Raw genomic sequence first — 13645 nt, forward strand, 5'->3', positions numbered from 1 at the left:
CAAAGAGTGTCGGTACATTTTATATCTCCTGTTTTATACATCTGCAATAAAAGTGATCATCGGATCATGGAATTATTACCATGATATTAAAAAATACTCCTGGTTCATACAATTAGTCTTTAATAATAATAATAATAATAATAATAATAATAATAATAATTCATTTTATTTAAAAAGCGCCTTTCAAACCACCCAAGGACACTTTACAATAAAAACTGAATAATACAAAGATGAAAAGAAAAGAAAAGCAATGTAGGCAAAATTAGGAATGAGAATTTACAGAGAATTTGTACGTTTGGTCCCCAAATGTCCCGAAGGTTAAATGTGCAGGAGTAGGTTGGTAAATGGCGTCATACCTGCAGGCCCCGCCCCCACACGTGCAGCCTCCGTGCAGCTGTCCAATCAGCAGCAGCTCCAGGTGTGTCCGAGGACATTTATCCTCAGGTGTGTGAGCTGCTCCTCAGCGGTTCCTGACGGACATGAAGAAGGTTCCAGTTCGGACGATGATGGCCTGGATTTGGCTCGGCTTGGTGGCCGTAGTCCGGCTCAGCATGGCGGAGGAACCGCGCCGGGGCGCCGCGGAAGCTTTGGCCGATCTGGAGGCGCTGTGGTCGGACTCTGAGCCGCCGAAGGAGCCCCGCAGCGGGGAAGAGTTCCTCCCGGTGCCGGTGTGGAGGTTTGTGGAAGGTACAGACCACCATGTTCTCCTATAGCTCTATAACACTGAAGGATCATTGTAATGTTCACACAGAGAAACTCAGCTCGCATCATTAGAGCTGCTCTGATTGGACGGAATCAAGGTGACGTCATTCTGAGGAAAAGTCAAATCTCAAAAATCTCTTTAGATCAGTGGTGTCAAACTCATTTTAGTTCAGGGGCCAAATACGGACCCGTGTGACTTTAAGTGGGCCACAGATTTTAGGTGGAAAAAGAGCAAATTCAACATTAATGTGACCTGGTTTGCTCTTAAACGCATATAAATTATACATAAATTATAAAATGTGTGTATCAAGCCCTGTGGGATCTTAATTTTGATTTTGTGAATTTTTGAGGAATAATTTAAGAAAAAATTGTCAACATCTGTTTGGCCCATTGACCAATACTGGGAGCCCTACAGCTTTTCCAGTTCAGTGCAATCAGAAGCTTGGCTTGTAGTAAACCAATGTCAATAAGAATCCGTTCACATTTAGCGTATTTAGGATAGTTTGGATAAATTCCCAAAATGAAAAAAGCAGGTTCTTGAGTGAAGCTTTTTGAGATGATGTCTTTTAAAGTTTGTGTAACTATTCCAAAAAGACTGAATTACCCTACATTCCCAAATGCAGTAAAAAAGTGTACCCTTTTACACTTTGTACAAGTATCTGGAATGTCAAAGTTGTATTTATTCAATTTAACTGGAGGAAAACTGAGCTTTACAAATATTGTGGATTTTAATTGAATTTTTCCATTCAGGAGAGCTGAGATATTTAAACTGAATAAGTTGGTAAATTCACAAAATGGTTAAGGGTTTTTTTTTTTTAGTTTCTTGAGCGGGACAAATTTGATGCTCTGAAGCAGTGTTTCTCAAACAGCGCACCTTCAAATAAAATGCAATAAAAAAAAAAAAAATCTGAGCTCGTGTGATCAAAAAATAATTCTAGAAAAAAAAATGTTTTTGGGGTTAACAGAAATTCTTTATCAAAATGGGGTCATGATTCAAAAACGATTTGGAACCACTGCACTATATGTTTCTTTCCACTTATTTACAAAATGAAATTCTTTAAAAGTGTTGATCTACTCGTTCATTCTATCGTTATGATCTATAGTTGTGTTTTTAAATAGTTTTCTCAGCAAAATGTTGTCGGACAGTACTGGAGCTTTGGCACCTGGGCCTTGAGTTTGACCAATGTGCTTTAGACTCTTCATGTTTACTTTTTAAACCAACTGAAACAGAATATGTTCCTGTTAAAGCTCCACATTAGACATGCGCATAAATTCTGAGCTGTAGTCGTCTGGTGGTTAAAGACGCAGGCTTGTAATTGAAAAATAACCGTTCACATCTTACCTGGGCCGTTACTGTGGAATAATGTGGACCCCACTTCTCAAGAATGGGTTTAACATACAGAACTTTTTTTGCGTATCCAACTCACCCTTAATTAACCTTATCTCCTTCACACCAGCTTTGATTAATTTTGATTTATTAATTACAAATTTCTGAGTGTTTGATTCAGATTGAAGGATTAGTAAAGTCAGGATGGTGGAAATATGATGGCCTGAAATATATTATTTTAAAATAAGTATACAGTAGCACAGCAAGGGGCTGGGCTGTATAGAAAAACTCGTATCGTGATTTATTTTTTTCTCAATACAGCAATATATGATAAACGCAATAATTTTAATTCAAAAAGTCTGACCAGAGACAATTCAGGGTTACATTTGCTGGTGGCAAATGCCCCACAGACTCATTTAACAGTTGATTTAATCAATCAAGGATAGTTTGATCTTGGATGTCGGGCTTCTATGTTGTAAAATAGACATTTTTGGGATCAAATGTTAAATATTCACAGGTGCCAGTCAAGGTTACTGTCAAATACTATCATTTAAAATCGCAGAGGTCCAGAATTTTACAAATGTGTTTTTCATTTTAATTATGTGACTTTTGGGTGGCTGCCTTGTCTAATATGGCGACCCCATTGAGAATCGGCTCCGGCTTCTGCCAGATTTCAATTAAACAGGTCAAAAACTAAAAGTATGCCAAATTTCTTGCTTGTAGAAAAATTTGCACAATTATTCCCCAAACAGACCAGACTGTACTGTAAGACATCACGTGTGAGTGAGTTCTGTAGTGTGGCTGTTTAGGAGAAGGTCTGGATTAAAACGCACTCAAAAATCCAATAATTGTGCTTTTAATGCTGGTTTGAATAGTAGTGATACTGGGGACTCTTAAAACGAGTATTTTAATACAAAATAAACTGTAAATAATATAAACAATATAGGTAATTTATATTAAAATATAAATCTTAATAAATCATCACTCCCTAGTAAGAGCTACAACTTAAAGAACAGCTGCTCTCTAGGACTGCAGAAGAAGAGCCCAGTTAGTGATGAATGGTGAAGCATTGACTCTATAGCAGCTCCTGTGTCTGTGGATCCAGATGTTCACACTGATGTCTGTCAGTTCCAGATGCTGCAGACTCCTTGGATTTGGGCCGTCCACAGTTTGGCTGCAGCGACACGTCTCTGTCTGTCCGTCTGTCGCTCATCAGACACTCTGGCCTGCGTCTGCAGGGTGAGTTGCTGCTGACGCTCACATCAACACTTCCTTTGTTTCAGTTTAACCAAAAATATTCAAACATAAATCACAATTGAAATATATATGTAACGAGACTAAAACAGGCAGAAACAAAAATACTTATATGCCCAACATAAATAACATTCAAGTAAGTTACCTTTTCCAATAATACACAAAAGAAATACAAGCGTTCAACAATTACATTTGAGTTGCCTTTTTTCAAATGCAAAACTATATACATACACATGTAGTTTTATATATATATATATCTGTCAACAGAATTCCACAAATTAACCCCTAGAACTGACAGACATCTTCATTAACTGCTAATCTTGTGGTAATCTAAAAACTACATCTTTAAATCCAGATTGTATTTTCTCGATGGCGCTTAATCCAATACAAACCTGGCCCTCGGATGTCTTATCTAGCTTATCTGTGGTCAATAATATCGAAGGCCTTTTTCAAGTCGATGTACTGTAGATGCTGATTGTATCTTTGAGCTCCATCCTGGTTCTCTATGAAGGCAAGCTTTGTGCTTCACTCCTTTGTCTTCACATGTTTCCACAGATGGGAGGAGGTGGCTGTCTGTGGAGGAGGGATGTCGTGGTTCTGTTCAGAGCTTGGGCTCGTGGCTGCTACTGAAGATCCCTTACACCAGCTGCCACGTGGAGCTCCTGGTAAGGACCAGTATGAAGCACTGACTGGGAGGTTAAAGCCACGTCATTGGTGCTTTAAGATGGAGCAGTGGTTCTAGCTCTGGTTCCAGAACCATTTCTAGTCTGTGGCAGCCTGAGTCAAAGCTAAAATATCCAGTGAAGAAGGGAGTGTCAGTGGAAACCATTTTGAGTCTGACTGAGTTCCGGTATGGAATGGGAACCATTTGATCTGTTTAAAGAAACCATCAAAATGTAGTTTTCCGTAAATGATTAATGGACCTACTAGAATCAATAAAAATACTAGAACCCTAATAGACATGGCATTTACCATAAAGCAGACAGGATAACTAACGTCTAATCTACTCACTGGATTACATTGATTGTAATATAAGAAAGTCCAATGAGGGAGAAGTATCAAACTATAAACGGTGTACTGAACATCCGTTTAATAATGTTTTATTGAGTAGTAAAGGTTTCCTCTCCTGGAGTATCATCTCCTACTAGAATTAAAGATTTTGAAGAGATGCAGAGGTCGGTCCCTTTAATCCTTTGTCCTGTCAAAAATGAAAAACAGCTAGAAACTTCAGTCCTTTGAATCACGCAATGGGAAGTTAGATGTGATTGGTTTGATGGTGCTGAAGTCCCAGACCAGTGAGAAAGCTCTGATGTAAAGTAGTGCTGAAACCTGATTTCACACTGAGCTCTGGGTGTGTAGAGAAGAGCTTTAGAGCTGATTGATTGTTCCACAGTGTGATGTCATATCCTGCCTCAGTGTTTGTTCATTTCCTCCAGAATCTGAAAACCTGCTGGAGCTTGAATTGGTCTGTAACTGTCGGTATTAGTCCTGTGCAGTGGTTAAGATCATGTGAACCTTTTGGTTTCCATCATCTTCCAGTCCATAGATGAGTTTGTGTTGGATCTGAATTTGAGAAGCGGCTCATTTCTGGTTGGCTTGTTACGTTATGTGCTGTAGTCTAGCAGTAAGTGACTACTTTAACATACGGGGATCAGAAGTGTATTCTACTTCAGAGAAGAAATGCTAGGGACCCAACCTATATTTAGGCTAGTTTAATCAGCACCCATAGTAGTTTGTTGGTTTGAGCTTAACCTTTAGTGAAAGCTGCACTAACCTTGGCCCTGACTTGTGTCCAGACGGTAAACGGTAGCCGCTATCACCAGCTTAAGGTGCGCTACTTGGACCACCTACTGCAGGCCAACGTGACTGCTGTAGCTGCCTGCCAGGATCCTACAGGGTCCCTGTATTCAGCAGCACCGCTGGTGAGGTGCAGAGCCACAGATGTCATGGTGAAACTGCCGTTAAAAAGCAGCCTGAAGAGGGTCAGAGCTCTGGGTAAAGGTGACGTTGTGGGGTCGGTGCTCACCACCTCCACTAAAGATGCTGTATTGGTGCAGATCTCCACAGCAGATAAGGTGAGGACAACCTGAGGCTTTCAGCACTCAGGGGTTTGGGGGAGAGCTAACAACTGAATGTTTTCCAGGATTCCTTCTTGGAAGTTATTTATTTGGACTCTGCTGGTGAATTATTCTCCATGCTGGCTGCCTGTTTGAAAGCAGGAGAGGACACTGAGAGGACGCGTCAGCGGAGAGATTCACAATTGCATATTAAAGAGGGGTGGGAGTACGAGGAGCATCCTTGGCATCATTCTGACCTTCCGCAGGAGTATGACCAACACACTGACACTGACATGTACACTCCCTGTGAGAATGGGGAAGATGAAGTGGACTGTACTGATGAGACTGCGTTGCCGATACTAGACTATGAAGTTGAGACAGACGTACCTTGGTCAGATTATGAGTATTACACGGATACACAGTATCAGGATTACGAGTATGAAACTGCCGCACCGACTTCGGCGTGCCACGAGACAACTGCCGCACCGACTTCGGCGTGCCACGAGACAACTGCCGCACCGACTTCGGCGTGCCACGAGACAACTGCCGCACCGACTTCGGCGTGCCACGAGACAACTGCCGCACCGACTTCGGCGTGCCACGAGACAACTGCCGCACCCACGTCAGCTTGCGCCATCACGACTGAGTCACCGCTATCACATTGCATCACGACTGCGCTCCCTCCGAATACGACTGCGCTCCCTCCGAATACGACTGCGCTCCCTCCGAATACGACTGCGCTCCCTCCGAATACGACTGCGCTCCCTCCGAATACGACTGCGCTCCCTCCGAATACGACTGCGCTCCCTACCACGACGGTCACGACCACGCTCCCGCCGAATACGACCACTATGGTCCCCACCACGACCACGCTCCCGCCGAATACGACCACTATGGTCCCCACCACGACCACGCTCCCGCCGAATACGACCACTACGGTCCCCACCACGACCACGCTCCCGCCGAATACGACCACTATGGTCCCCACCACGACGACTCTCCCGCCGACGACGACCACGGCGGTCCCCACCACGACGACTCTCCCGCCGACGACGACCACGGCGGTCCCCACCACGACCACTCTCCCGCCGACGACGACCACGGCGGGTCCCCACCACGACGACTCTCCCGCCGACGACGACCACGGCGGTCCCCACCACGCCGACTCTCCCGCCGACGACGACCACGGCGGTCCCCACCACGACGACTCTCCCGCCGACGACGACCACGGCGGTCCCCACCACGACGACTCTCCCGCCGACGACGACCACGGCGGTCCCCCACCACGACGACTCTCCCGCCGACGACGACCACGGCGGTCCCCACCACGACGACTCTCCCGCCGACGACGACCACGGCGGTCCCCACCACGACGACCTCTCCCGCCGACGACGACCACGGCGGTCCCCACCACGACGACTCTCCCGCCGACGACGACCACGGCGGTCCCCACCACGACGACTCTCCCGCGACGACGACCACGGCGGTCCCCACCACGACGACTCTCCCGCCGACGACGACCACGGCGGGTCCCCACCACGACGACTCTCCCGCCGACGACGACCACGGCGGTCCCCACCACGACGACTCTCCCGCCGCCGACGACCACGGCGGTCCCACCACGAACGACTCTCCCGCCGCCGACGACCACGGCGGTCCCCACCACGACGACTCTCCCGCCGCCGACGACCACGGCGGTCCCCACCACGACGACTCTCCCGCCGACGACGACCACGGCGGTCCCCACCACGACGACTCTCCCGCCGACGACGACCACGGCGGTCCCCCACCACGACGACCTCTCCCGCCGACGACGACCACGGCGGTCCCCACCACGACGACTCTCCCGCCGACGACGACCACGGCGGTCCCCACCACGACGACTCTCCCGCCGCCGACGACCACGGCGGTCCCCACCACGACGACTCTCCCGCCGACGACGACCACGGCGGTACTCATTATGACAAAGACTCTCCCGCCGCCGACGACCACGGCGGTCCCCACCACGACCACTCTCCCCCCGACGACGACCACGGCGACCCCCACCACGACCACTCTCCCGCCGACGACGACCACGGCGACCCCCACCACGACCACTCTCCCGCCGACGACCACCACGGCGCTCCCCACCACGACCACTCTCCCGCCGCCGACGACCACGGCGCTCCCCACCACGACCACTCTCCCGCCGACGACCACGGCGGTCCCCACCACGACCACTCTCCCGCCGACGACGACCACGGCGGTCCCCACCACGACTACTCCTCCGACCACCACAGGTGTTGCCACGACCACTTAAGGTGCTGGAGGCACTGCTGCAGCAAAGCTAAAGTGAAGGTGTTTGCAATAAAATATTTCATTTTAAGTTTTTGTTGCTTCACTTGTGTACAGTCATTTACGTGTTTATGGCCTTGTCCATTTAATCCAACAGTCTTGTTTTGTCAGATAATATTAAATAGAATGGTTCACCAGACATGATCATCATCCCTCACTAGATTAATTGACATTACTCAAAACGTTTTCCTAAATCTAAGAATTTGGATGTATACATAAAACTGTCACATCAGAATATAAAATACTATCTTAAACAGTTTGCAAGAAAAGCTGCCCACTTTAAAGATACCTCGAACAGAGTAAAGGGAAGCAATAACGCCGAACAAAATAACTATCTTATTTTCGAACTCAGTCAAGTTACTAATACCCTGAACCATAAACCAAATATGGTTATTTTAAACAATTTCTGAGAAAAGCAATCCCCTTTAACACGGACGAATGGAACTCAAACCTATATCCTCTTCCATACTTTGTGGCGGGGGATAAAGGATTCACCCTAGGCCACTTTGGTGAAAGGACAGGCAAAGATCCCTGGTTAAAATCATCCCTCAGTTTGAGCGAATCTTTCTCCGTCGGGGTAATTTAATTGCATGAGTAGCGTCATGAATGGGGCTTTTCAGAAGGCTAAACCTCCAAAAGCCAAACGAGTTTGGGAAAATAAACCTCAAATAATGTTGTTGGGGTTCTTAGAACAATTGGAGATATGTGAAAAATAATATAATACTGGACCTATAAGCGAGGTGATAAACTACGTGCGTGCTCTTGTGACGGGGTGGAGATTGTCGTGTCAGACTAATCACAAACTGTGTAGAGCAGCTTATGTTACAATTGATGAATATTTCTTTAAAAATATGAATTAAAATCTATAATTCAGACCAAAAACAACACTGTTGCTGCAGAAAAAGCAGCAAGGAATGAATGCAGGAATTGATGCTCAAAATAGTGAGATTATACATTGTTAGTGCAATAAACAGACACTGTGAAGAGTTTTACTTTTACCTTGTCTGTGGCTCTGATGCTGCGTTCATACAGCTCAGCCTACATCATAAGATGGACAATATTTGTATTTTATACAGCCTTATTACAGGACTGAGGCTCTCTGCATCACCACGGAATACAGTACATGAACAAATGAATTAATGAATTTATTAATGAACATATTAACAGCTGACTAATGTAGGTCAGTCCGTCAGATAAAAAAATCTATGTTTCGTATAGGATGTCATCGATAAAATAAAGGATTGCATCGATGTCTAAATATTCTCTCTCCTGTCAGTGTCACATCAGATCCACGCAGTGACATGTTCACAGAATGATCCTTCTTTCATTGGGAAGGTCGTTTTATAAGAGAACTGATTGGTCAAATAGATTGAGGGACTTTATACTCACTCAGATATTATCCAGGACCAGGTTAAGTGTTCAGCCTAAGTTACCATAGTGATTTAGCCCGGTAAGAAGTTAACCAGCTTAATAGTATAGCACACACCGAGTAAATCCCGAAAGTTAGCGCAATAAGAGGAAATGAAAATTCGTAGTACAGGGCTTTAGTGTTTACCAATATAGTAATAATTACCTCCGCCAAGCGCGAAGCACCGTGCAGTATGGTTATGATTTACCCTCCTTTTGTCCATCTGTGTGTGTGTGTTTTAGCAAGATAACTTGAAAAGTTACAAACAAATTTGGATGAAATTGTCAGGAAAATTGATAAATAGGACAAGGAATAGGTGGTTAAATTGTGATGTTCTGGTTTACCAAAAGAATATATATATATATATATCCCATTCATTTTCCCATCCACACTATGGAAGTTCTAGTTGATGTCATAGATTCTCTCAGAACACGCTTCGCTGATGATGTCATCAGTGTTCCAATTAGAAAAAGAACAAAAATATGGCCCACACACAGCAAGATTTGTAACGAGGTTGCAATAGTTTAATAACTATTCGACAATTAATATTGTTATTTCAAATGCTAAAGGTCTGTTTTGATTAACAATGAATCTAATAGTGTAATTAAAATCAATGTAGGACAACAACATAGGGTGGAAATCACAATATGGGTGGAAATGAGCTGCTTGGTGTTGTTATTGGGGCACAGTGGCTTAGTGGTTAGCATATCCACCTCACAGCAAGGAGGTCCTGGGTTCAAGCCACTTGGATCCTTTCTGTATGGAATTTGCATGCTCCTCTCCTCCGGCTACTCCAGCTTCCTCCCGCAATCCAATGACTGTTGGGATGTTTGGAGTCTCAAAAATTGGTCGTATAGTGAATGAGCGTGAGTGGTTGTCTGTCTGTGTGTTGCCATGCGATGAACTGGCGCCCTGTCCAGGGCGTACCCCCGCCTTGTACCGAGCGGGAGATAGGCACCAGCAGACCCCGCAACCCTGAAATAGGAAAAAGCGGGTCTGAAAATGGATGGGTGGATTATTATTATTTAGATATTATATAAATACAATATAAATGATATAATATACATTATATATCAAACAAAACAATATTTAACAGAATAAAGAAATGTGAAAAATCATAAAAACGTTTTTCTTTGTGTTTATTTGATTCCTATTCAAGACACTTTGGTAAGAATGACTGTATATTAATGTAAGCTTTATTAAACCTTCGGTTGGTGGTTTGCCTTGGCTCAAAAAAGGTTGAAAAACACTGGCATAAATAAAAATGAAGGGATGTATATACGACACGCACACGCACGCCACGAGCTCCAAATACGCAGGCCCCGCCCCCACACGTGCAGCTGTCCAATCAGCAGCAGCTCCAGGTGTGTCCGAGGACATTTATCCTCAGGTGTGTGAGCTGCTCCTCAGCGGTTCCTGACGGACATGAAGAAGGTTCCAGTTCGGACGATGATGGCCTGGATTTGGCTCGGCTTGGTGGCCGTAGTCCGGCTCAGCATGGCGGAGGAACCGCGCCGGGACGCCGCGGAAACTTTGGCCGATCTGGAGGCGCTGTGGTCGGACTCTGAGCCGCCGAAGGAGCCCCGCAGCGGGGAAGAGTTCCTCCCGGTGCCGGTGTGGAGGTTTGTGGAAGGTGAGTGTTACATTTCAAAGTTTGCTGAGATAAATAACATTTGTGGTGTAAATATTGCATAGATCCATCAAATAAATTAATAAGCATATTCACACATTCAATTTGATAAATAATTTATTCTGACTGCTTTGTAATCTCTTTAACCTGAACTGATCTACCTTATACAATGCCTCTTTATTTTCCATTCTATATTGGTGTTTATAAGTTCTATGGAATTTTTTTTAACCGTACATGAAATTCTTCAATCTCGTTTAACTGTTTTTTTTGTTTTTTGTTTCTTTAAATGCAAAAAATATTGTAAAATTAGGTTTGAGTTTTCAATATTTGTTTATAAAAATGTGTAGTAAAATATTAAGGAAGTTATGGTGTGACTTAGTCATAAGACCAAAGATAATGTGCTTTTGTGAAAATGTATTGAGTTGATTCTCATTAGATGAGAGCCAGACCTCTCTATCAGACCATAGAGCAGCTTGTGAAGATAAACTCCTTAATGTTTCCTCCTTTAAACCAAGTGAAGCAGAAGCTGTTAAACATCCATATAACATTTATAGTTGGGATATGGGTTTTAAATTAAAGTTATTCAAGACATATTATTGCATTGGTAAGTTTCTGTTATTGCGCAGATGAGGGGGTCCTTTTAAATGTTGATGCTGCAGGAATTGTGGGTCATCATTATCTGGTCTCCTTTGATTAAGGATGCATCAGTGTTTCCTAGGCTAAAGGAGGTTAAAAAGGAAGCATTGAGCCTCCCTTCCTTAGCCTTTTGAGAATTGGAACACTCCTTATCATGGGCGCCACTTAAACACTTGCGGGGGTTAAGGAAAAGTGGATAGGAAAGGCGATAGGAGGGAATATTCAGACTCACCCATTGACTCTATAGCAGCTCCTGTGTCTGTGCTTTGTGCTGATGTGGATCCAGATGTTCACACTGATGTCTGTCAGTTCCAGATGCTGCAGACTCCTTGGATTTGGGCCGTCCACAGTTTGGCTGCAGCGACACGTCTCTGTCTGTCCGTCTGTCGCTCATCAGACACTCTGGCCTGCGTCTGCAGGGTGAGTTGCTGCTGACGCTCACCTCAACACTTCCTTTGAGCTCCATCCTGGTTCTCTATGAAGGCAGGCTTTGTGCTTCACTCCTTTGTCTTCACATGTTTCCACAGATGGGAGGAGGTGGCTGTCTGTGGAGGAGGGATGTCGTGGTTCTGTTCAGAGCTTGGGCTCGTGGCTGCTACTGAAGATCCCTTACACCAGCTGCCACGTGGAGCTCCTGGTAAGGACCAGTATGAAGCACAGACTGGGAGGATAAGCCACTTGACTGGTCTCAGATTTGATGCTCTATGATAGAGCAGTGGATCTAGCTCTGATTCCAGACTAAGGGTCTAAGAAAAAAAAAATATATATTCTGATATATCACGGTATTTCACTGCAAGATTATCGTATCCATACAAACAAATTAATTCGTGTACCCTTTGTTCTGTTATTTTGATTTGGTTTTTTAAACGGAATAACCAAACTGTGGTTATTTTGTTTTACTCTTTTAAAACCAAAACAGAAAAGCAAAAAACCGACTAAGCAGCATTTATGTTTTAAAAAGAATATATTCTGTTTGTGTGATATTAGGTTAATCACAGGGAAATTAGCGCAAGATCTGAAGTCTGCTGTACCATGTTTCCCTCCTCAGGTCCTGAACCAGGTCTCCTCACACAATAGGACTGTTTAGGATGTGTTTCATGTGTTCCTTTTTTAAAAAAAAAAAAAAAAAATTTTTTAAAAAATTTGAGGTTTAATTTTTTTTTTTTTTCCAATGCACTTAAAAATTGCTGCAGATATATTGTGTAAAGTACAACTTTATTGCTATGATTGTCCTCAAGAGTTAAAATGCATAGAACAATCCCAAAATAAACGAGGCTCTGTCATTCAACAATTTTAAGCTTTAACCCAGTTTTAAGCAAAAGTGCAACATCAATTTCACAGTAGCTTCAATTTTCTGATTAAGAAATCAGGTAACAATTTTTTTAATTGTAACGTAAAATATGTAAACTCGCTAATTTTAACATTCCAGCATAGTGCAAATAAAAAATGAAACATGCCTCTGGCACACATATAGCCTACTCAAAGGATAAACAAATCTAAACAAAGAGGGGGCTGGCTGACATTGCGCTACGGTAACCCACAAGGACTGAACCTGAAGAAGTCTAAAAAAAACCCTAAAATTTGCCAAATTAAAAATGTTTTTATCTACAAATTTGATAAATCGATTTAAAACCAAAACAGAATTCCAGATAAAATTACATTATGTTCCATTTGAAATCAGTAAAACAAAATAATCAGTTTTTGATTTGGTTTTAAAATGGAATAACCAAAGAACGACGGATACACGGATTCAAATGTTCTAATACATTTTTTAATCGTGTTTTAATGAAAAAACATTTTTTTTTGTGCCTATGCATAGCACAAAAATGCTACGTCACTAGGTGTCCAAGAACCACATCAGACCTTTTTTAAGCTACATCACTCCTAAATGCATTTTAGCTGGAAGTTGATGACACTTTTTCATAAAACATACTGGGCACTTTAATGGATGTATGTGGTTACTTTTTTGAAAGTTTAACTTTATCAAACTGTCAAATTAAATTTTTCAAAAAACTTTAGCAGAATCTGTTCTAGTAGCCAAACATACCACTTGTTTTTGACATTGGTACCGAAAGTACAGTTGGTTGCCATTTACTTGTTCTCACAAGTTTAAAAAGAGTTGTATTTTGTTCTTGTAGAGGTGACATTTTTAATTATTGATATCACAATGTATATTTATTATTGGGTATATTGTATTGTCAGATTCTTAGCAATGCACACCCCTGTTCCAGACCATTTCCAGTCTGTGGCTACCTCAATTAAAACTAAAGAGCCAGTGAAGGAGTGTCAATGGAAAC

At 43.4% G+C, this 13645-nt stretch overlaps 1 protein-coding gene across 1 annotated transcript; it reads left to right on the forward strand.

The window, feature by feature from the left end:
- Positions 1–402: 402 nt before the first annotated feature.
- On the forward strand, positions 403–8990 carry LOC114473665 (mucin-5B-like). The gene is made up of 7 exons (XM_028463429.1): positions 403–687; positions 3158–3268; positions 3839–3948; positions 5080–5358; positions 5427–7146; positions 7310–7640; positions 8951–8990. Exons 1-7 carry the CDS (start codon positions 480–482, stop codon positions 8988–8990), a joined length of 2799 nt encoding a protein of 932 aa, XP_028319230.1. The 5' UTR covers positions 403–479.
- Positions 8991–13645: the final 4655 nt, after the last annotated feature.

The sequence above is a fragment of the Gouania willdenowi genome, chromosome 12, assembly GCF_900634775.1.
Source record: "Gouania willdenowi chromosome 12, fGouWil2.1, whole genome shotgun sequence".
In the NCBI taxonomy this organism is placed as follows: domain Eukaryota; kingdom Metazoa; phylum Chordata; class Actinopteri; order Blenniiformes; family Gobiesocidae; genus Gouania; species Gouania willdenowi.